Consider the following 24,041-nt stretch of genomic DNA (forward strand, 5'->3'; position numbering starts at 1 on the left):
AGACTGAGGTAATTCTAGCCTATCATCATAAGTTAACTCCTCATTTTCATCATCATCATGAGCAACTACTGAAGTTCCAGTACTGGTCCTTCCTGCTGCCCTCTTGGTTCCCTTAGCTATCTTCCTCCCTTTGGCAACACCTTCATTTGTCACATGTTCATCAACATTGTCAACAAAAAGGTCATCATCATCCTCTAAGTCATAATCACTATCTCAAAATCACTATCATCACTTGAGCTGTCATGTGCATCTTCAGGGCCTTTGTCATCTGCTGCCTCATTGTTTCTCTGCCTTGTCTGACCTTTGGATGGGCTGATCACTCTAGGCAAGGATGCAACAGGGTTTGCAACTACATCATCCCAATCTAAGCCTGATGTAATGGCCTCATGATCAAAATACAATACAAGTGTCTTCACTTTGTGCACAACTGAAGCCATCACTAAAGTGTCTTCTTCTGAAACAATCAGCCTGATGCCATCTGGGAAATCCTTTCCAGGAAGTAACCAAAACACCTTCAATTCTGAATTCCTTGGATAGTGAAGCATGAAACTGAGGTCATGAAAGGTCTGTGGACACAAAGTTTGGGCTTAAACATAATCGATAAAGCTCACTCTCTCATCAATGTATGACCGATTCGTACCATGACCAACAAAGAAACCATTGTGATGTATCTCAACTGTAAACTGATCACTAATTCCACCTACATGAACAACAACAGAACATATTTAGGCATCCATCCATCTAATTCGACCTACAACAACCAAGTCAGAAACCCTAGCCTAGGCAAAAAAGCTTCTATATGACCCCATCCATGAATCCTTCTCAACAAATCAGCGATAAACACTATGAAACACAACCAAGATTGAACCTTGGAGGCACTTACTGTAATCAGGGGGTGGCTCCCCTTTCCGCCGCACTCTGGCCTTCATTCTGCACTTCCACCAGGATCGCCAAGGAAGACTGCCCTCGCCGCGGGGAGAACGACCTGTCGTCGCCGCACAACACTCCAATCGCGATGCCGATTTCACTCCACGGTCACCTCTCCCGCTCGCCTGTCTCTTTGCCTCCCGCACGACAAACTCGAGAACAAAACGCTCGGTCAAATGGGGAAAAGGAGGATGCGGTGGGGGCTTTCTGTATATTGGCAAAGAGGATGGTGGCATCACGCGCCGCTCATGTGACACAGCTAGGAGGCTCAGTACACCCTGGACACGCCACATCAGCATAAACCTGCTTATTTGGCAACATGGACCTAGAGTGAACCAAAACTCAAGATTACTGTGCCACAAATGTATTTTCCAAGTTTATGGACCTATCTGGCACCCCTAAACAAGTTTGTGGACCTAGAGTGCATTTAACTCAAAAATAAACGTCCAGGAATAAAATCGCATCATCAAAAAATTCTGGTTCACCATTTTCTATTATTTTGTGTTACAGTTTGGGTGTACTACAAGAAATACCCTTATACATGACGGTTAAGACGTGACGTTAAAAGAAACCATCATAAAAAGCTCTATTTTGTGACGTTTTGTATCTTAGATAAAAAAAATATGTGATGGATGATTAAATAGTGTCACTGATAGATAAACATAATCGTCACAAATCATGGGTGTAATTTATGCCTCTTATTGAATTCCAATCGGTGTCGTACATTGATATAACATATATTGATATCACAGTTTATACCATTAAAAAAGAAAAGAAGAAAAAAAGATGATAAAAAAAGAAAATAAAAAATGAAAATGAGGATAGGATGCGCGTTTTCCCCGGCCGATGTCTTCTTCCTCACGAAGCCTCTCTCTCTCCCTCGTCACTCTCTCTCTCTCTCTCTCTCTCTCTCTCTCTCTCTCCTCTCTCTCTCTCTCTCTCTCTCTCTCTCTCTCTCTCTCTCTCTCTCTCTCTCTCTCCCGGTCCCTTCTCTCGTGACGCCGCCCACCTCTCCCTGCTCTCTCCTCCGGCTGGGCCACTACCGGCGTCACCCCTTCCAGCCGCTTCATCAGTGCCTCAGCCTCCCATGTGCGCCGCCGGCCCCCAAGCACCGCGCCGCCTGACCCGTGCTGCCGCCGCCGCCGGGCCAGCCGCGTCGTGATGACTGGGGCCGGCGCCGCCCCTCGTCTTCCTACTGAGCGGGACGCCGAGCATCACCAGAGGTCCATCACTCCCTTCGTGCTGTGTGAAAATACCCAATCCCTTGTCTATTTCTATTCGGGTCTGAGCTGCAATGGCCTGGATCTTGACGGCTTCGCCTGGTCAATGGGGACGCCAGACCCGTTAGGCGCCATGGTAGAGAGGCCAGATCCATGGTGTACCAGTTCAGCGACAGTGCCAGGGATGGCGCAGGAGGTCGGTGCCACAGTAGGTGTCGTGTTTGTCCAGTGCACAGCTTGAGTCGTGTGCTTTTTGTTTGGATTTTCTCTAGTAGCTATTTCTGGTGGGCTTCTCTTTCAGCAGCGCAATTATCTTTCAACCTGTAGGTTTATTTTTGGAGCTCCATGAGGACGTGTGTTCAAAGTTAACCTCAGCAGCTCGTTCAACTTTCAGGTTCAGAGAACTACTGTTATTTTTTCTTTGTTTGCCTGGTTTGGTCCCTGCGGCAGTTCATGTAGCTGTTATGTTCATCTACACTGTTCAGAGTAATATTTGCCTCTATGATGTTCATTCACAGCAGCAGCAACCCAGATTCATTGATGGTGGTGTATGAGTTCATACACCTGAACAGATTTTTGGAACTTTTAGTTGAATATATGCAATGTATGCCTTGTTCTACACTACTTGCATTACTGTTACTTGAATATATGCAATGTATGCCTTGTTAAGTATTATCATGGGAGATGATTGACCTTAAATTAAAACCCACTTGCTTTTGCCTTGCAGATGTGTGACCTTAAATTTAATGGTATTCGGAACTTAGTATACCAGAATGGTTCAAGTAAGCCTGTCATTTAATTTCTACTAGTCAATCGCAAACCATCTGCAGAGGCATCTACTTGTGCTAACCCTATTTATACCATGGTGATCTCTTCTGCAGAGGCATCTACTTGTGTGCTATACTATGTTACATCTACTGCAGCTGCCCTTAAACAAGTATGCCATGTGAGCTTTGCTGAATTATTACTGCTTGTGTTTCACTATGTGAAGTTTATAGAGAATTTGATATTTAGATTCTCATGCTCTACTTGTTGGGCTCTTAAAAATATATATATTGAACTAGTTAACTAGTTTGAAAGCTTTCTAATAAATGTATGACATTTCTTTTTAGAATCCTTGCTGAAAATTGACTTATATTCATTTTGGTTTTCAGGTAGCACATCTTATGGACCCCAAGCCAATTGAAGTGCTCGTGGATACAAATGTTTAGTTATTTTAGACTCCCTAGAGATGAAATCTTAGTTCATACTTAGTTGTTGTGATAATCAAACTAATTGGCTGTGAGCCAGTCAATTCGTAGTTTGATAAAATGTGACACCAGTGGGCTTGCTAATACATGAATGATCAATGTGTTGATTATATGATAGGTGTATCTTATGAGCTGGGATGTATGTTAGTGCAGTGATGATTTGGCACTAGTTAGTGATGTTCTTTTTCGTCACTATGGATTGGATCTGGGCTTGGATATGGGCTGGTTATAAGATACAGACAGCCACTCTATGACGGGCACAAATTCCAATCTGTGACGGCTCAATTTGGGCAGCAAATGTATGATGCGGGATACATGACGCTTTTTTTGTTCGTCATGGTAAATTAACCGTGACGCGTTTTTGTTTGTCTGTGACAAAAGTAAACCGTCATGTATAAGAGTATTTCTTGTATTTGGGATTGCAGTCATGACAAGCGCAGTCATGTTACAGGTTGTGGGTTCAAGGAACAGAGAGCCCCTGTAACACCCGGTTTCAAGGACAAAGCCGAATGCACACCATATGTGAGCCCTGGAAATCAAATCTCACATATAGCTACAAATGAAGGGGTAGTATCAATTCATAATGCTTAATATATAGCGAACTTAGCAAAAGAGATAACCTTAGAAAGCAATCAACGGATAGACAACTCTAAACTCCGGGTGCAGACTTCACTCCACTGGATCCAACTGACTGGTTGATCACAAGCCCAACTTCTCAAGTCTCTGACAGACTGTTATCTAGCCTGAGGTGTGGGGGAAATTGCAAGAGTGAGTCCATGTCGAACTCAACATATATAGCAACAAGGTATTGTAATCCATAACCACGTGATCAAGTCTAATTGAGTAATGAATTGCACATAACCAATTTAAATGAACATACAACAATTCCCTTAGTTTTTCGGGCCGCCCGTATCCGTGGGCACGGCTAGTATACCAGTTTATCAAACTCTGCGTAGAGGTGTACACTTTCACTGTGAGTCATGATTCTCGTATGCCTGGGTTAGCTATGCCCAAAACACAGAGAACCATATAAAGCCACCCAAGAGCTCGTCTAACCGGCCAGGGCCGCAGGGTCATCAGATATAGGAACCCCCCTTCCAAAAATAAAGTAAAAGGCCGCTTCCAAAGCTAGGCTCAATAGGATAGAGGCTGTCCTATACCCAACTCGCAGACCTCTAACCAGTTAGAAAAGGTTTTCTTAAGCAACTAGAGCCAGAGCCATATAGCCCTCACAATTGTACTGTAAATCCCAGCTTTTGCCAAAGGATAACATTCATCATTTATGTTTATACCACATTTCATTAAACAAGCCCAAGATCATGGCCATAGAAAGAAAACCCAAGCTATACTTGCCTTAAACTCAGATCCTTCTTCAAGTCGAAACCTTCAAAGAACTGCTTCTTGCTCACCAACTTGTTCTAGATCACCGACGCAAATCTCACCGACTAGACATGATCAAAGAACACCACACAAGCATCCGATCAAACATGCATAGCAAACATTGAAAATTTAGAACAATACACCAATCAATAAAAAGGTTTGAAAACTAGCCTACGCATTGCTGCGATCACACAAACGCGAAAATCACACTAATCAGACCTATGGTGAAACGAAAACGTCTATCGATATGCTTTATTTATTTTAATGATTATAAAACATGTATAAGATATCTCAAGAGAAATATCTAAATTGAGTTAAGTCATTTTATACTTGAGTTATTAGATTTAGAAAACTAAGATAAACTATTCATATCTTAATTATAGTTATTTTGATATCATTTATGCAAATTAAATTTTGACTTACAAAGATATAATAACAAGTGAGAGTATATATTCAAAACATATATAGCACGTATAAGCCCTTGCATTTATTATTTTTAAAAGGAAAACCAAAATGATATAAGCATTACATCAGTTTAGGATTTATCAATGGAATAATTAATAATGTATTAAGGAGCGGATGTGCATGTATTATTTAATCAAAATAAACTTTAACTTTTCAAATTAAAAGAACATGTAAGAGCATCTACACTATAACTGAATATGACGTGGGTTCAGCTAAACAAATTATAATCAAAACATATATTTAAATTGATATAACCAGTTTAATATTCATTTATTAAGGCCGACGTGGAAAACCTATATTGCTTTTAATTAATTTAGAAAGCTAGTTGCACATTAATTAGATTTACAATAATTTATAAAAGACCGAAGTATATGCCTATGTTACTTTTAATTAGAAACTCAATTACATAAGCACAAATCAAATTAATATTTACTTATAAAATTCAAAGATGTGAAACATGATAAATTTTCCTACTAATGTGTACCTCATGATCAGCACCGTCGTAAAAGAACAAGAACGAAATTAAACTGATTGTTTTTAATTGGGAAACCATTAACTAATTATTAATGTAATTAGTATTAGGTTAATAAATTCATAATTAACTGACATGATAAACTTTACTACTACTGCATAGAGCACAAAATTACGAAACTAACGCAACTAGAATCGCTCGAAACGGAGTTAAGACGATGAAACGGTAAAGGATTAACGATCGGTGGCAAAACTGTAAATACATCATCTTGTACCTCTGGCCTCCTCCATCTAGACGTACGTGGCCATGGCAAAGAGGTTGCCTGCTGCTGCTGAGTTCGTGCAGGCAGGGAAGGGAGGGACTCGGCAATGATCGTCTAGGCGCGATGATGAAGCAGCATGTGAGGTCTTTGGTGGCAGCGGTTGTCGTCGAGATCGGCGAGATCATGATCGGCGGAAAGTGCTCTGTGAGCGAGGCGGCGGTGCTGCGGCTTGCACTAGGGTTGAGGGAGGAGCGTGCGGACACGGACGCGCTCGCTATTTAAGGTGGCTCAACGTGGAGGACACGCCAAACGGGGAGGAGGCGGACTCCGGGTCAGGCAGAGTCTCGATCGGGTACGACAGCAAGGTAGGGGATGACCCTGACCGGTGGGCCCCGTGCATCAGAGGTAGCAAAGGAAGAGGTGGAACGCTGCGCGCGCGAGCTGGCCTCGCTGCTGGGCCTCGGCCATCCGGCCCAGGGAGGAGGGAGGAGGAGCGGGCCTGCTCAGCTTGGCGAGCTGGGCTTGGCTACTTGCTGGGCCAAAAGCCAAGAGAGTGAGAGAGGTGAGATTTTATCCTTTTCTTTTTAGTTTTCCAAACTTTTGAATACCATTTCAAAGAGATTTTGAAATCCTTTTGACTTTTGAATAAAATCCAGTCACCACAAAATAAATAATGCGGCATGGATGCACAAACATGTATCTAGCCTTAAAGTGAATTTTATTTTCATAAATATTATTATTTTTCCTACATTCACATGCTCACAAAATATTTAAATAAATCATTTTAGGCTATTTCGAAAACATAAAATTTTTAGGGTGTTACAATTCTACCCCCCTAAGATGAATCTCGTCCTCGAGATTCGGAAGATAGTGATCAAAGACGCTGGAGTACAAACTACCATTAAATCCTCTTCACTTTCTCAAGTAGTTCCATCATCTTGATATAAATTCCACTTGACTTTGCACACTTGTTAACTTTACTCCAAATAACATACTCGTTGATCCCAAGGTGTTGACAAGCCCTCTGATTAACTCTCAAGTAACCCTAAACCAACTCTCGGGCAACTTCCAATTGTTAGGCCTTTTTTAGTCACCTTAATCGATCTGCTGCAACGGAGTACTAGCTTACTCTTCACACCAACACTCTATGTGCTTCTCATAAGATCCAATTGTATGACAAACTTTTGTTCTTACTAATCCCAAGCTGCAACACAATAACTCTTAGCATGCTCTGTATATCCTTTTTCAAATCCATGCTATCCAATCTCCTACTTCAAATATTCACCTTCCAATGAAGCCTTTTACTTGAAATTTCTCGGTTCAAAGTGAGTTCCAATCTCCAAAACATTATTGACTATATATACTCACTTTATGTTGCTCAACACAATTCTTAGTCCATGGTGTCGCTCGAATATTCTTAGCACATCTCCTTTTTGCTAAAAGCATTGGCAACGACTTTTGCCTCCCCTAAATGATAGCATAGTCATATACATCTTGATTAACTCAATCCAACAATGATGTCACAAGCTCAATACCAACTTACGGAGGATGTCCTGTAGATTCTTATGGTCCACATAGACATCACCTTTTCATCCAAAATAATAGTACTTCCATGCTCCACAATGGATAACTTCACCCTATGTGTTGAGTTGTCCAACGCACACTTACTTAATTGACTTGAGGCATAAACCACTTCTCTTCTTACATAAAGCACATCCATATCCTTGCTAACCGCATTATAAAGAAACTCTTGTGTTCAACACTATAGTACTTCTAATGAACCTATGATAGAATCTTACCATTTCAAGGAACTTCCTCCAAACAAAATTCACTCACTTAAGTTGCCATAGAACCAACTGTAGAGAAGTCCAATCATCACATTTTCGTATGCCTTCAGTGCCAACATGTCTTGAGTTGAAGGTTGAACTCTCCCAAGTGATGATAGCTTAGCGAAGACCAATCCTGACAAAATATTCGAGCTCCTTGTAGATGATCCAACCTGTTAACAATCTTGAACAAAGATCCTTGTGTCTGATAGTTATTCCTCAACCATAGGAATAACCGATACTTCCAAGTGAAGCTCTAGATTGTATGAGACCTCCATCTTGCGATTCCTTTATGCCTTGGCCACCCCCCTTAAGAAAAGATCAAGTAGGGGCACCAAAGGATAGCTTGAATCTTCTTCTAAGTGAGTTAACTTATCAGGATGACCTTTGATAACCAAGAGGAACTCATGTGTATAAGTAGGAACAAGTAACCTCAGTTTATCCGCGAGTAGAAAAACAGCAGTGCAGTAAAACTACTATAATTCCTGTTCTGTAAATCCAATAATGTCGTACTTTACACCGTTGGAAATCTCATTAAATCCTTTATAACTTTCATGTAGAAGACTTCTCCAGATTCTACAGCTAAGTTGGTCAAAAATAGTGCACAACAGAAACTGTTCCAGGTTTCAGACTGCACAAAAACTTCAACTTGTGATGACTATATTTCCCAAACTAAAATAGCTATGAGGGTGAATCCAGAGGCATATGATAGGTACAGAAGTCCAATTGATCCCATAGAAATTTCGTAACATTTTCTCAAACAAGTATTGTGATATAACCAGAAAACCACATACTGCTCCAGATCTCAGTCAGGACAGCTATATCCTCTTGAGATTTTGATAACTCCATAACCAAATTAGATATCAGGGTGATTCTTGCGGTCAAAGAAACATGTTGAAGTCTACTGTTCTCCAGAATTTTGTCATGATTTTTAATTACCCAAGAATAGAGATCTAAACCAAAGAGGATAGGTTGCTCCGGAAAGACAGGATATGAAAACAGAAGAAAACTAAAACCCAACTATCTATTTCATTAGTCCTTATACCTTAGGCCTATTAGCTAAATAAAATTGTGGACAAACCCACAATATCATTACAATCACTACAAAGATCCAAAGCAAGAAAATGCATAATGACAAGTCAACAAGCAATTAGGGTGCACAATTCAATCATTGACTTAAACTTGCGATACTATCGTCTTCTTCATATTATGGGTAAAGATCCTATAGCTTAACTTCAAATTGCACGAGAAGGTGGTAAGACAAGATTCTAAAAGCATATCAAAGCAAGGAGTAGATGCGAACAAAACGCTTTTAAAGAAGCATCAAGGAGGGAACGAATATCAAGGGTAAGAATGTAGTAGGAAAGAAAATATCAAGGTTTATAGAACAAGGATTTTTGTTGTAACTTGTAAACCTTAGATCGACCAGTTTCTACTAGGCTTGCGTCCTACAGTCAGCATTGCTCTGATACCACTTGTAACACCCAGTTTCAAGGACAAAGCCGAATGCACACCATATATGAGCCCTGGAAATCAAATCTCACATATAGCTACAAATGAAGGGGCAGTATCAATTCATAATGCTTAATATATAGCGAACTTAGCAAAAGAGATAACCTTAGAAAGCAATCAACGGATAGACAACTCTGAACTCCGGGTGCAGACTTCACTCCACTGGATCCAACTGACTGGTTGATCACAAGCCCAACTTCTCAAGTCTCTGACAGACTGTTATCCAGCCTGAGGTGTGGGGGAAATTGCAAGAGTGAGTCCATGTCGAACTCAACAAATATAGCAACAAGGTATTGTAATCCATAACCACATGATCAAGTGTAATTGAGTAATGAATTGCACATAAACAATTTAAATGAACGTACAACAATTCCCTTAGTTTTCCGGGCTGCCCGTATCCGTGGGCACGGCTAGTATACCAGTTTATCAAACTCTGCGCAGAGGTGTACACTTTCACTATGAGTCATGATTCTCGTATGCCCGGGTTAGCTATGCCCAAAACACAGAGAACCATATAAAGCCACCCAAGAGCTCGTCTAACCGGCCAGGGCCGTAGGGTCATCAGATATAGGAACCCCCCTTCCAAAAATAAAGTAAAAGGCCGCTTCCAAAGCTAGGCTCAATAGGACAGAGGCTGTCCTATACCCAACTCGCAGACCTCTAACCAGCTAGAAAAGATTTTCTTAAGCAACTAGAGCCAGAGCCATATAGCCCTCACAATTGTACTGTAAATCCCAGCTTTTGCCAAAGGATAACATTCATCATTTATGTTTGTACCACATTTCATTAAACAAGCCCAAGATCATGGCCACAGAAAGAAAACCCAAACTATACTTGCCTTAAACTCAGATCTTTCTTCAAGTCGAAACCTTCAAAGAACTGCTTCTTGCTCACCAACTTGTTCTAGATCACCGACGCAAATCTCACCGACTGGACATGATCAAAGAACACCACACAAGCATCCGATCAAACATGCATAGCAAACATAGAAAATTTAGAACAATACACCAATCAATAAAAAGGTTTGAAAACTAGCCTACGCATTGCTGTGATCACACAAACGCGAAAATCACACTAATCAGACCTATGGTGAAACGAAAACGTCTATCGATATGCTTTATTTATTTTAATGATTATAAAACATGTATAAGATATCTCAAGAGAAATATCTAAATTGAGTTAAGTCATTTTATACTTGAGTTATTAGATTTAGAAAACTAAGATAAACTATTCATATCTTAATTGTAGTTATTTTGATATCATTTATGCAAATTAAATTTTGACTTACAAAGATATAATAACAAGTGAGAGTATATATTCAAAACATATATGGCACGTATAAGCCCTTGCATTTATTATTTTTAAAAGGAAAACCAAAATGATGTAAGCATTACATCAGTTTAGGATTTATCAATGGAATAATTAATAATGTATTAAGGAGCGGATGTGCATGTATTATTTAATCAAAATAAACTTTAACTTTTCAAATTAAAAGAACATGTAAGAGCATCTACACTATAACTGAATATGACGTGGGTTCAGCTAAACAAATTATAATCAAAACATATATTTAAATTGATATAACCAGTTTAATATTCATTTATTAAGGTCGACGTGGAAAACCTATATTGCTTTTAATTAATTTAGAAAGCTAGTTGCACATTAATTAGATTTACAATAATTTATAAAAGACCGAAGTATATGCCTATGTTACTTTTAATTAGAAACTCAATTGCATAAGCACAAATCAAATTAATATTTACTTATAAAATTCAAAGATGTGAAACATGATAAATTTTCCTACTAATGTGTACCTCATGATCAGCACGGTCGTAAAAGAACAAGAACGAAATTAAACTGATTGTTTTTAATTGGGAAACCATTAACTAATTATTAATGTAATTAGTATTAGGTTAATAAATTCATAATTAACTGACATGATAAACATTACTACTACTGCGTAGAGCACAAAATTACGAAACTAACGCAACTAGAATCGCTCGAAACGGAGTTAAGACGATGAAACGGTAAAGGATTAACGATCGGTGGCAAAACTGTAAATACATCATCTTGTACCTCTGGCCTCCTCCATCTGGACGTACGTGGCCATGGCAAAGAGGTTGCCTGCTGCTGCTGAGTTCGTGCAGGCAGGGAAGGGAGGGACTCGGCAACGATCGTCTAGGCGCGACGATGAAGCAGCATGTGAGGTCTTTGGCGGCAGCGGTTGTCGTCGAGATCGGCGAGATCACGATCGGCGGAAAGTGCTCTGTGAGCGAGGCGGCGGTGCTGCGGCTTGCACTAGGGTTGAGGGAGGAGCGTGCGGATGCGGACGCGCTCGCTATTTAAGGCGGCTCAACGTGGAGGACACGCCAAACGGGGAGGAGGCGGACTCCGGGTCGGGCAGAGTCCCGATCGGGTACGACAGCAAGGTAGGGGATGACCCTGACCGGTGGGCCCCGTGCATCAGCGGTAGCAAAGGAAGAGGTGGAACGCTGCGCGCGCGAGCTGGCCTCGCTGCTGGGCCTCGGCCATCCGGCCCAGGGAGGAGGGAGGAGGAGCGGGCCTGCTCAGCTTGGCGAGCTGGGCTTGGCTACTTGCTGGGCCAAAAGCCAAGAGAGTGAGAGAGGTGAGATTTTATCCTTTTCTTTTTAGTTTTCCAAACTTTTGAATACCATTTCAAAGAGATTTTGAAATCCTTTTGACTTTTGAATAAAATCCAGTCACCACAAAATAAATAATGCGGCATGGATGCACAAACATGTATCTAGCCTTAAAGTGAATTTTATTTTCATAAATATTATTATTTTTCCTACATTCACATGCTCACAAAATATTTAAATAAATCATTTTAGGCTATTTCGAAAACATGAAATTTTTAGGGTCCACGTCCAGAGTGCAACGAAAGGCCTGTTTGCTTGGCTGATAAGCCATGGCTGAAAGTACTGTTAGCTGATTTGTTGTGAAAGAAAAATACTATTTATTAGCTGAAAAAACGCTTATAAGCCAAACGAACAGGGCCCGTGCTCCCCGGGTGTCACAGAAGCTGACCAAGTGGCAACGGGTGAGTAAAGGTACTTCAAACAAGTGCAATGACTACATGCAGCGGCAGCATCAAGACCTGGGTTCGAGACTTAGCATGTATTCTCTACATGTATTTGTCTTGCAAATAAATAAACGTTCAGGAATGAAATCGCATCATGAAAAAATTTCTGGTTCGGCATTTTCTATTATTTTGTGTTACAGTTTGGACGTACTACGAGAAATATCCTTATGCATAACGGTTAAGACGTGACGTTAAAAGAAACCATCATAAAAAGCTCTATTATGTGACGTTTTGTATCTTAGCTGATAAAAATATGTGATGGATGATTAAATAGTGTCACTGATAGATAAACATAATCGTCACAAATTATGGGTGTAATTTATGCTTCTTATTGAATTCCAAGCGGTGTCGTACATTGATATAACATATATTGATATCACAGTTTATACCATTAAAAAAGAAAAGAAAATAAAAAATGAAAATGAGGATAGGTTGTGCGTTTTCCCCCAGCCGATGTCTTCTTCCTCACGAAGCCTCTCTCTGCCTCGGCTCTCCCTCTCTCTCTCTCTCCCGGTCCCTTCTCTCGTGACGCCTCCCCCTGCTCCCGCCTGCTCTCTCCTCCGGCTGGGCCGCTACCGGCATCGCCCCTTCCAGCCGCGCCGTCTGTGCCTCAGCCTCCCATGTACGCCGCCGGCCCCCAAGCACCGCGCCGCCCGACCCATGCTGCCGCCGCCGCCGGGCCAGCCGCGTCGTGATGACTGGGGCCGGCGCCGCCCCTCCTCTTCCTACTGAGCGGGACGCCGAGCATCACCAGAGGTCCATCACTCCCTTCGTGCTGTGTGAAAATAACCAATCCCTTGTCTATTTCTATTCGGATCTGAGCTGCAATTGCCTGGATCTTGACGGCTTCGCCTGGTCAATGGGGACGCCAGATCCATTAGGCGACATGGTAGAGAGGCCACATCCATGGTGTACCAGTTCAGCGACAGTGGCAGGGATGGCGTAGGAGGCCGGTGCTGCAGTAGGCGTCTTGTTTGTCCAGTGCACAGCTTGAGTCGTGTGCTTTTTGTTTGGATTTTCTCTAGTAGCTATTTCTGGTGGGCTTCTCTTTCAGCAGCGCAATTATCTTTCAACCTGTAGGTTTACTTTTGGAGCTCCATGAGGACGTGTGTTCAAAGTTAAACTGCAGCAGCTCATTCCACTTTCAGGTTCAGAGAACTGCTGTTATTTTTTCTTTGTTTGCCTGGTTTGGTCCCTGCGGCAGTTCATGTAGCTGTTATGTTCATCTACACAGTTCAGAGTAATATTTGCCTCTATGATGTTCATTCACAGCAGCAGCAACCCAGATTCATTGATGGTGGTGTATGAGTTCATACACCTGAACAGATTTTTGGAACTTTTAGTTGAATATATGCAATGTATGCCTTGTTCTACACTACTTGCATTACTGTTAGTTGAATATATGCAATGTATGCCTTGTTAAGTATTATCATGGCAGATGCTTGACCTTAAATTAAAACCGACTTGCTTTTGCCTTGCAGATGTGTGACCTTAAATTTAATGGTATTCGGAACTTAGTATACCAGAATGGTTCAAGTAAGCCTGTCATTTAATTTCTACTAGTCAATCGCAAACCATCTGCAGAGGCATCTACTTGTGCTAACCCTATTTATACCATGGTGATCTCTTCTGCAGAGGCATCTACTTGTGTGCTATACTATGTTACATCTACTGCAGCTGCCCTTAAACAAGTATGCCATGTGAGCTTTGCTGAATTATTACTGCTTGTGTTTCACTATGTGAAGTTTATAGAGAATTTGATATTTAGATTCTCATGCTCTACTTGTTGGGCTCTTAAAAATATATGCATTGAACTAGTTAACTAGTTTGAAAGCTTCCTAATAAATGTATGACATTTCTTTTTAGAATCTTTGCTGAAAATTGACTTATATAAGAGTATTTCTTGTATTTGGGATTGCAGTCATGACAAGCGCAGTCATGTTACAGGTTGTGGGTTCAAGGAACAGAGAGCCCCCTCATTGTTGACCAGGAGTACTTGAATAGTTCTCAAATATTATACAAAGTCATAGTTATGTATTTCCGTGAGCAGAAAAAGATTGCATATAGTACATAAACATCAGTACATAAAGATGTGGGTGATTCAGCTGCAATGTCACCGGGGTAGAGTTTCTTCAATCTGTTCTGACTCCAGCGCACCAACAGATTCAGTTTCAGTGAGCGCTGAACCATTGGTCCCAATTGAACCACTCCTCTTGGAGTGTGACAAGGTCTCCAGTTGCAGGCTCTCCCTTAATCCCTCCGCAACCTCAGACATTGTGGGGCGGTCCTTTCCTGCCTGCTCTGTGCAACGAAGAGCCAATTCCGCAACCGTCCATAGGGAGTTGACATCAAAATTCCCCTTTATCCTTGGGTCAGTAACATTCTCGATATCTCCTTCAGAGAGTCTCCCCCGCACCCAATGCGCAAGGTTGGTTCTTTCAGTGTTGTTCACAGTGATGATAGCTGGACGGCCAGTGATGAGCACCAAGAGAACAACGCCAAAGCTGAAAACATCGCTCTTCTCGCTCAAATGTGAGGTGTTATAGTATCTACGCATGGTAAACAGTTACATTAGAATCTTCAAAATATTGACGTGCACAATGACTTCCCTTGGAATGGTAAAATACTAGGCTCAAAAGAATGCATACTCAGGGTCTAAGTATCCAAGAGTACCCGCTGGACGGGTGGTAGTGTGTGTCTTTGTTTCGCTACTGAAAGCCCTTGTCAACCCAAAATCAGCTATCTTTGCCTCCAGGTTTGAAGTTAGAAGAATGTTTTGGGTCTTCACGTCTCTGTGTATTAAAGGAGGGCTGCATGACTTGTGCAAGTATTCCAGTCCTACAAGCATGGATCATTAAACATGGATGAAAACCATACAAAGTTAGATCTGTGGTGTGGAATTAATATCCTGAACACAGATGGGCCGCTGCCCATGTTGGCAAAAAAAAAACTTTTGTATACCATAGGCAGAGTCCAACGCAATCTTAAGGCGTTGTAGCCAAGTTAGGTTGAATTCAGCATGACAACCTTCCTTGCCTACAAACAGAACAGGGGAATCTAGTTAGCATACAACCTTCCTTGCCTGCAAACAAAACAGGGGAATCTAGTAAAATGATTTGCTGCTAGCCTACTCCAGTGCAAGTTCAAATTAATGTATATTTTCATTATAATAAATTGAGGGTTAGTTGTATCATGTTATTCATGGAAGAGTCAGCCTATTTCGTCCGTAACATTCTCTCATGGCATTTATGTTCTAGCTTACACTCCCAACACTCTCTTATTCCTTTAGACCATGGTCCATGGCATTTATTAGGCTTGCTAATGTGATCGAACTCTCCCCATATTCCGCAACCCGCACCAAATTAGTTCTTTCAAGCCCAAGCCCAAAACTATGACTAAACCCCTTCTCACCCAATACACTAGTAAATATGTACCCGACCCAACTTACCTAATAAGTTCAACACATAAAATGGCATGTTGTGACTGGTAAAAAATTGATGTTTAAATCTTCAAACTTCGTAAGCTCTCTAGTTATTTTGGTGAATCACTAACAATCATTGGAGGTTGATTTAGTTTTGTACTCATATAGGTATTGTGTGCAAAAAATTTCATTGGACGTGGATTTAGTTTTGTACTAATGTAGATATAGTGCAAGATTACAAACCTTTCAGCCAGTTCTCTAGGTTTCCACCACCCATGTATTCATAAACAAGACCTAAATGTTTCCGATCCTTGCAATAGCCAATTAAGGTCACCAGATTTTTGTGATGAGCCTTGGCTAAGTGCCGGGCCTGCAATATATATAATATTTCTCAGAAATTATATGATGACCAACATATATATCCTGCTAATTGGTGTGCACAACATTAGTAATGATACACCACACAATTAGTAATCTACAGAATCAGCAGTTCAATGCATGTGCACCTCAGCCAAAAACTCTGTATTCCCTTGTGACGATGTTTGAGACCTCATCTTGACAGCAACAGGAGTTCCATCCTCCAGCTTGCCACTGTAGACAAAGCCAAACCCACCCTTCCCAATTATGTTTTTAAAGTCATCTGTGATGACTCTGAGTTCCTTGTACTTGAATCTTCGGCTCTCGAATGGATTAGAAGCACGAGCCCCACCTGACCACATAATAATAGTTTTTCATATGTTTTAGCTATTATATGCAAGTCGATATCAAAGGGTAATCATACAATGATAAAAAAAAATCCTGGCGCAGTTAAAAACTACCATAATTAAGCATAGCTATCTTATTTACCTTGTCTTTTCTTTGTTTTATGCCAAATGATGAGTAGAACTACAGCAACAATGATAATAGCTCCAGCAACTGGAGCCATAATCTCAGCTATAAGTATTGCCTTGCGCTTCCTCGGGTTTCGAATGGGGTCACAAGTATGATTTGTACATAGGTTTGGATTGTTGTCAACCCTAGCAAACACAATATTAATTTGTGAAAGATTGTATATAAATAGCTAGACTAGAATGAAGTGATAAAAATGTGTTCACCAATTGCTGCAAAGATCCTGTGTTATGGAGTCCTGACTTCACTATATGATTTTTTTTTTGAAACGAATACTATATGATAGTTAGCCTGGCTATTATTAGAATATGTAATATACATGTATTAGCTACTGATCAATATTGAAATTTATGAACACGAGACCCCTCATCATCCATAGTTTCATATATATATAGAATCAAGTATGCAATTGAGGGGAAGGCTAAACTACAGTTCCGGCAGACTTAAGCAGTAAATGGAGAGATTAAATTACTAAGTGGCCTCTTTTCAGTAAAACAGCCCTCTCACTCTCTTATTTTCCGTCATACATGTCGTATAAATAAACATTATCCCTGGCAGTACTACAATATATATATATATATATATATATATATATATATTGGGCTAGGCTAATAATGGTATATATAGTTTAAGAAACATATGAATCAAATGATATACATATAATGGGATTTGGAAACCATGCACATTCTTTTTTGCAAGCTAGTGATATATTAAGTGCTATTAACAGATTCCATAAAGTGATACAATACAAAAGATAAATGGCAAGCAGGTGCAACCGTGTGAACCTTAGTGTCAGCACTCCTATCTGAGATCTTTGTAGCAGATTATTAGGTATTGATCCACGGAGGTTGTTGCTGGACAAATCCCTACAAAACACGAGAAAGTAAACATAAAAAGAGGAGTTTGAGCAGTATTAATTATAGTGTGCAGGTCGATCAGCAGGAAAGCTTACAGAAATGAAAGTGATGGCAGTTGACCAAGAAAATCAGGTATTGGTCCAGTCAGATTGTTGTGAGACAGATCCCTGGAAATCACAAAAAGCAAAATGAAACAGTCAAAAACAAGTGCTGAAGTAGGTATTTTCAGTAGAAACTTTTGGACATCGGAATACTTGAATATCATTGCCACCAATTTGGACAAGTAGTATATGGTATATCCAACATGCCCAAAATAGATAGATGACATGATCATCTCATGAAACATGGCAAAAGTAGGGCATACTGAGGCTGTGTTTTTCCCTGTGATCTTCCAGTTCCCTAGGCTTTAACAGTAATTTATTATCCTGGTTATTTGTATAATAAATGAAGCCTACATGTTAATTCGCAAGATCTAGAAATTATCATGTTAATATGATGAAAGAGAAGTAACCCCTTACATGATGAATTATCAACAACTACCAGTGTATTAGCCTAGAAACCCTTATACATGTTTCTCCGTTACCAACATAACCATTATTTAAGAATTTCTAGCCACTTCCATTACATAAAGGTTAATCCAAAAATCCACTTATACCTATTTTCTCACTACTCATACATCAAAAAAATGAAATCAACTATCTTTTTGCACCCTCATGCATTTAAGAGTTTAAGTTGGCCTTAAAAAGCTTCATAGTTGCAATACAAAGTATTTTTATGTTAAATATAGTAGAAAAAAATAAAAAACTTAGTTCAGTTTAAGAGTTTAAAAATAAACATAGGAAAATGGCTTCTCATTTCTGTCAAAGTAATTGAATATTTTCTTTGGGAGAAAAGAGTGAAAGTTGCTGTTTAAATTATCTTTTAGTATCAAATATAATAGCAAAATTGAGCAGGTTCAATATGGGAGTTTAAATAAACATACAAAAGATAATATAAGACCTGATACAATTGAATGATCTAAAAACACATGTGCTCCTCAATGAAGAAAAAGCAATCTATTCATTATCTTTTAATATCAAATATATATGTGTTGAAATCCACTGTCAACAAGAGCTAATTTTCAATGACTAAGTGCATGTTTAGTTCCCAAAATTTTGCAAAATTTTTCAAGATTCCCCGTCACATCGAATCTTTGGACGCATGCATAAAGCATTAAATATAAATAAAAAATAAAACTAATTACACAGTTTAGACGAAATTCACGAGACGAATCTTTTAAGCCTAATTAGACTATTATTGGACGCTAATTGCCAAATAACAACGAAAGTGCTATAGTACTATTTTCCAAAAAAAATCGCCAACTAAACCAGGCCTAAATATACAATTCAATAAATCACTGTTCTGGGACAAATTTTGAAACTGTAAAGGACATACAAGTGCTGGAGCAATGTTAGTTGACCGAAGGATGGATCAATTTCACCGATTAATCCGCTAGATGACATATATCTGCAGGGAATGTTAAACCAATCACAAAAATTTGAAGTCCCCATTTTTTTTCTTTTCCTCTATTAAGTTTCCATGTAATAACTCTGCATGATACTTTAAAGCATATGAATCAAGTGAAATTGTTCGTTTAGAACTTACAAGGCAGTTATTCTCGATGGAGCACTGGGAGTGTAGCTACAGTTCAAGCCAACCCACGCAAAAGCTATGGGGGAACAGGGATCTCCTGCCCAGTTTCTCTTAACGGAAAACTTTGTCTGGATGGTCATCATTGCAGTTGCTAATTAAGAGAGAATAAAAACATTGAAAAAGGTCATCAAGAACATCAAAAGTTTAGTCAAGCGCTTATAATTGAACAAGAAAATGCATGCATGCTGAAACCAGTTTAGATGCACAGTTATCCAAAATACTAGATGGTAATATTCATAAGATACTGGTTTATTGGACTTACTAATATCCCTTGATTGACTCATTTTAGTTCATGCACTGGCTAGAAAATGGTAAACATAATGTTTACATACAAATTACAGCAACAGTACTTTCACTTCAATGCATACCAAAAAAAAAACAATTGTTTGTTATCATTTCTATAGTCCTTGTGATCATTATACCAAAATATCTAGCTCCTATAACTAATCTTAGTAATCTATTAGAAAAAATAGAGTCAATCTTGGCGGCCAATGGCTAATAGATTGTTACCATCAAAATTATACGTGTAAACGTGATTTTCAATCAGACAAAGTGGCTTATGGGACTAAGAAGCTACCTACAGTGGCTTATACTTCTCCATAGCAGGGTGAGAGCTAAAGTATTTAGGAGTTAAGCACAAAGTGTAATGTTTACAAGTATTTACTCCAAGTGTATAAGTTCTTGGGTAGCAATGACAAACAAACTTCTCATTATACCTGTATTAGCAAGTTTGTGTGTCTTAATAACTAATTATGATGTGGATACCCAAGGGAGAAAAATATATCAGTTCTAGTAGATAAGGATATACCATCTCCAGATTCAGTGGCAGATTCATTCAGGGGTCGAACCAAGAATATCTCCATCCCGCTAATCAATGGTGGCTTGGAGTTTAAAGCTGGCACAAGGGATATGCTATGACTTCCTGATCCTTGCACAGTGCCTGTAAGAACTGTAGTCGTCATTTGCTCTGGCCTGAAACCATTAGCTAATGTGGTATTATCCAGTAGCACATCGAACTGCCGAAACTCGTTCTGCTGTAAAGTCTCCACCTCAGCAAAATAGAGCACAACGAAGTACTTATCATTGAAATCAACACTCATAGATCCATCCAAATTCCAATATAGATCCATTGTTGATGAATTCACCAAAGTGGATACACTACGCATTACTGCAGATGGTGCATCATAGGTGTCATTTGGAGCGTTCGTGACGTTCCCACTGATAGCATCAGGCACTATTGTCCAGGTAGGAACTTCTTCATACCTCTGCCATATCCTGTCATAGCGGTCATCTGGGAACCTTACAAACCAAAAACAAACATTATATTGAACTCTGTTAAAAGCTTTGTCTATAACATAGGTTAAAGAGAAGTTGTATAAGCTTAAGGTTACCTAATGTGACGAAGGTCAGTTCCAAAGTGGTAGCGATTAGACCCAAAACTAACGGTGGTACGGAAAAAACTGAGCAAAACTAGAGATTGCGTCTCAGTGGAATTGGGATAAAGATTTGGCTGCAGAAACCTCAAGTCAAGCCCGGCAATGAAAGGAGTTCCAGACCCTTTGTTGACCAAACAGACTTGCAAGTAGTTAGCAGGGGACACAGAGATCGTCTCAGATATGTATGCTGTACTTGAATTGACGATCCTCACTGTGGTCCAGTAGTTGACCCCAAGATAGAGATCAAATATAGGGAGCTTGTTTAGTGTATCATAGTTCCCATAGCCAAAGATAGCCCTCACTAGGTACTTGGCACCAGGTGTTAGGGACCTTATCGTGTAGCAATTGCGTGTCCCGTTGGGGAAGTAGCGTATGTTATTGTACCTAGCAGCAAGATCAGGCTGCATGTTCTCCGGGTACACAGGGTGGATCAACCCTGCGTCTGTGAAACCCAAATCAGCCACATATGTTATGCCTGTCTTGTCATCTGTGTACTTCGGACTTTGAGTATATCCACAGTCAATGCTTATAAAGCCTACCAAAAAACCAAGAGAGAGACATGTTTTCTTAGTAAGAATGTAAGCGTCACAATGTAGCTGTCTTAAGTGTATAATAAGCCTGTAACAGAAATTAATAAATCGATCCCTATGCTCTGATTTGACATTATAAATTCTTCATTTCTCCATTTCTTGATATACTAGATATAAGTGTACATGGTAAAAAGAGAGAACCTTTTTCAAGATTATATAACAATGGAAATTAACACCATAGGACAGAGCTTCACACTGCTTACCGTGATTATCAAGCTGGGCATGATTAACGGCAATGAAGCTCAAACTCGACAGAGAGAATAGCAAGACAATCTTGGCCGTCCATACACAACCAAGACGATCTCTTGACAACATTTCTTCCTGTGTCGCCCAGCAGAAACTGAAGTGAGAGCGCAATAACCCACACCCAGCACCAGCAGGGGCATGCCATTTGTAGCAACTCATGCCATTGTTCTTGACGCCATGAACCAAGTGAATCCAAATCTAGCGGTTACAATGCGACGTGCAAACCTAGGCTATGACCTCGTTTCTGCACCATCCTCGATTCGGCACCAATGAAACGAAGCTATGAGATGCAACTAGAACAATGTTTTTGCTCACATTTGGCTAATTGACCAGGCTCCACCTATAATGCGGTGAGACCAAATCAAAGCAATATAATGCCAAACGGGTGGTGGTTTCAGTTTAATCTGTTTTGCGGTCGCCATCTGCTGTCATATATATATCATTCATCACAAGGATGACTGGCTACAATCAAAGTCCTGATTTTCTACCATTTCACAAGAAAAATAGGGTGTAAAACGGCTCTGAAGAATTTTACATCAACCGTCACCGTAGTTCCGGCCTGAAAAAAACTGGTCTGTCCGTCAACTTGTGCTCGTCTCCATCATCTTAATTACAATGGGAAATATATCGAAACTATTGATGGTCAAGACTTTTGCACCGGTAAGTAGAGGTGGCAAAGGAAAAAAGTCCAAAGGAAAAAAATCCATATAGATAAATCCAAAGGAAAAAAAATCTAAATCCAAACCTTTCCTAATACAAAATGATTAAATGTCCAATCCAATTGCTCAAGTCCAAATCCATCTAATATGATCCAATAATAAGAAAAACTACGGGGCACACAACTCCGGGTATTGCCCCGAACCTCTGCCCCACCTATACACAACGGTGCCATAGCCCATATGAGAACGACTACGACCATGGCCGAGCCTTAGACCTGTGCGTTGGTGTGGGGACAGACGAGGAGATCTTTTCACTCCCACAGGAGTCGAACTTAGGATCGGAGAAGTGCTACTCAGACCACCTAACCAACTCAGCTAGAGGTATTCTATGTCAAAAGTTGGACCCGTGATTTAAAAGTTTGTGTTCACCCCTTAACATTTTAGCGAAATTGATCAAACATTGTACAGACAGCTATGACTAGATATATACGTGGTCCCCATGTCGAATGTCATACCCTAGAATTAAAAATCTCGTAGTTGCACCCTAAATATTAACTAAAATGATTTGTTGTAGATGATTTAGTATAATTGCCTACTACTTTTTGCATACTCGTGTGACTAGGTATATAATTGGGACCTACATCGAAAGTTGGACCCTAGAATTAAAAATATTGTGTACACACCTTGAAAATTTAGCGAAACTAACTAAAAATTATTGGAGATGGTTCCGTATGATTGTCCACTACTTTATGCAGACCGATGTGATTAGGTATATAAGTAGGACTCTAAAATTTAAAACATTGCTTCCATGGCTTAACTAAATTTTGAACTAAAGTTGTCAGGTTCATATACCCAGGGTCCCTCGCGGAGCGGCTTCCCAACAGAGGCTCGGCCCAAACAGACAACACGCAACTTGTGGGCCGGCCCAGGTACCTAAACAACAGGACAGAAGGGCAATCCAATCACCGACCGGAAGGTCTGACCGAGGAGGAACGACACCCGTCTTCCTACTCCGGCCCACCTCTCCAACTGGAGCGCTCGCTCCCACTACCGGACAGAGCATCTTTGCCAAGGGCCTGAGGATTTGCCGAGGGAAAATGCTCGGGCACTCGGCAAAGACTCTTTGCCGAGGGCCAGACCCTCGGCAAAGACAAGCACACGGCAACAATAATTCTTTGCCGCCGGCCCTCGGCAACACCGCCTGACACGACGTCCATCCCCTGCCGTCAATCTTTGCCGAGGGCATCACCGTTAGGCCCTCGGCAAAAACTTTTTAACCGTTTTTGAAAATTTTCTTTTAAAAAATTCTTTGCCGAGTACCCCTGGCCCAGCACTCGGCAAAGACAGTCTTTGCTGAGTGCCAAGCTGGCACTCGGCAAATTTTCAATTTTTTTTGTTTTTTTGACCCCAAATTTTTTGTTGGGCCCGCCTACATTGTTTACAACTTCATGATCAAATTTGGTGCTTTTTCTAGTTTTTTTGTTATATTTGGTTGATTAATTTGATTATGTTGAATTTTTATATATAATTCAAATTTGAACTGCAAGTGCATGGAATATTGTAATCTAGTGCTTCGAAAAATGTTATTCATAGTATTTGGTGTATGTTGAGTCTCTATCCACGAACTCGCATCAAATTTCGCGCATCTTCTTCACGTAACATGACGAGCCACTTGCCGGAAAAGTGTTTTAAAATTATATAAAGTCCATACAAAGTCCGAAAATCATGAAACTTGTCGAGGTGTCATGTTATCGCATGTGTAGGCTGTGGTAAAAAATTGAGAATGTTTCGAGCAAGTTGCGACGTCAGATGAATAAAACCCAGACAGAGTCATG

General features: G+C 40.2%; 2 protein-coding genes and 2 long non-coding RNA genes across 8 annotated transcripts in view; 3 read left to right on the forward strand and 1 right to left on the reverse strand.

Moving 5' to 3' along the window:
• LOC136487131 (uncharacterized) overlaps nt 1–2,504 on the forward strand; it is a 162,101-nt gene extending 159,597 nt beyond the window's left edge. For 2 of the 4 annotated variants that reach the window (XR_010767144.1, XR_010767145.1), the window contains exon 13: nt 2,475–2,501. The gene's annotated coding sequence lies outside the window, so the exon portion shown is untranslated. Of the gene's footprint in view, nt 1–2,474 lie in introns of all 4 variants that reach the window. The other 2 variants (XR_010767142.1, XR_010767143.1) reach the window with 2 other exon arrangements.
• A 20-nt stretch (nt 2,505–2,524) lies between these two features.
• LOC136487133 (uncharacterized) lies at nt 2,525–3,868 on the forward strand. The gene is made up of 4 exons (XR_010767151.1): nt 2,525–2,541; nt 2,875–2,929; nt 3,029–3,084; nt 3,849–3,868. It is a non-coding gene; the product is annotated as an uncharacterized lncRNA (long non-coding RNA).
• A 9,706-nt stretch (nt 3,869–13,574) lies between these two features.
• LOC136485608 (uncharacterized) lies at nt 13,575–14,408 on the forward strand. 2 transcript variants are annotated; one of them, XR_010766500.1, is made up of 3 exons: nt 13,575–13,953; nt 14,053–14,108; nt 14,365–14,408. It is a non-coding gene; the product is annotated as an uncharacterized lncRNA (long non-coding RNA). The 2 variants fall into 2 exon arrangements; XR_010766499.1 differs by having other exon boundaries at nt 14,339–14,402.
• A 66-nt stretch (nt 14,409–14,474) lies between these two features.
• LOC136489518 (putative leucine-rich repeat receptor-like serine/threonine-protein kinase At2g19230) lies at nt 14,475–21,616 on the reverse strand. The gene is made up of 13 exons (XM_066486128.1): nt 21,505–21,616; nt 20,667–21,246; nt 20,084–20,574; nt 19,228–19,366; nt 19,018–19,089; nt 17,679–17,750; nt 17,512–17,592; nt 16,685–16,854; nt 16,345–16,547; nt 16,082–16,208; nt 15,379–15,453; nt 15,066–15,255; nt 14,475–14,966 (listed from the first exon to the last, which is right to left on the reverse strand). The coding sequence occupies exons 1-13, from the start codon at nt 21,614–21,616 to the stop codon at nt 14,531–14,533; spliced, it is 2,748 nt and encodes a 915-aa protein (XP_066342225.1). The 3' UTR covers nt 14,475–14,530.
• Between the last annotated feature and the right edge of the window lie 2,425 nt (nt 21,617–24,041).

The sequence above is a fragment of the Miscanthus floridulus genome, chromosome 10, assembly GCF_019320115.1.
Source record: "Miscanthus floridulus cultivar M001 chromosome 10, ASM1932011v1, whole genome shotgun sequence".
Taxonomy (NCBI): domain Eukaryota; kingdom Viridiplantae; phylum Streptophyta; class Magnoliopsida; order Poales; family Poaceae; genus Miscanthus; species Miscanthus floridulus.

Excerpts from the sequence above, each read along its gene's own strand:
- LOC136489518 (XM_066486128.1), bottom strand. The coding sequence starts at position 21,616 with ATGTTGTCAAGAGATCGTCTTGGTTGTGTATGGACGGCCAAGATTGTC. Across the intron at positions 16,209-16,344 it reads ATACAGAGTTTTTGGCTGAG|GCCCGGCACTTAGCCAAGGC; the intron begins GTGCACATGCAT and ends TATATATTGCAG. Across the intron at positions 15,256-15,378 it reads TGCGTTGGACTCTGCCTATG|GACTGGAATACTTGCACAAG; the intron begins GTATACAAAAGT and ends CCATGCTTGTAG.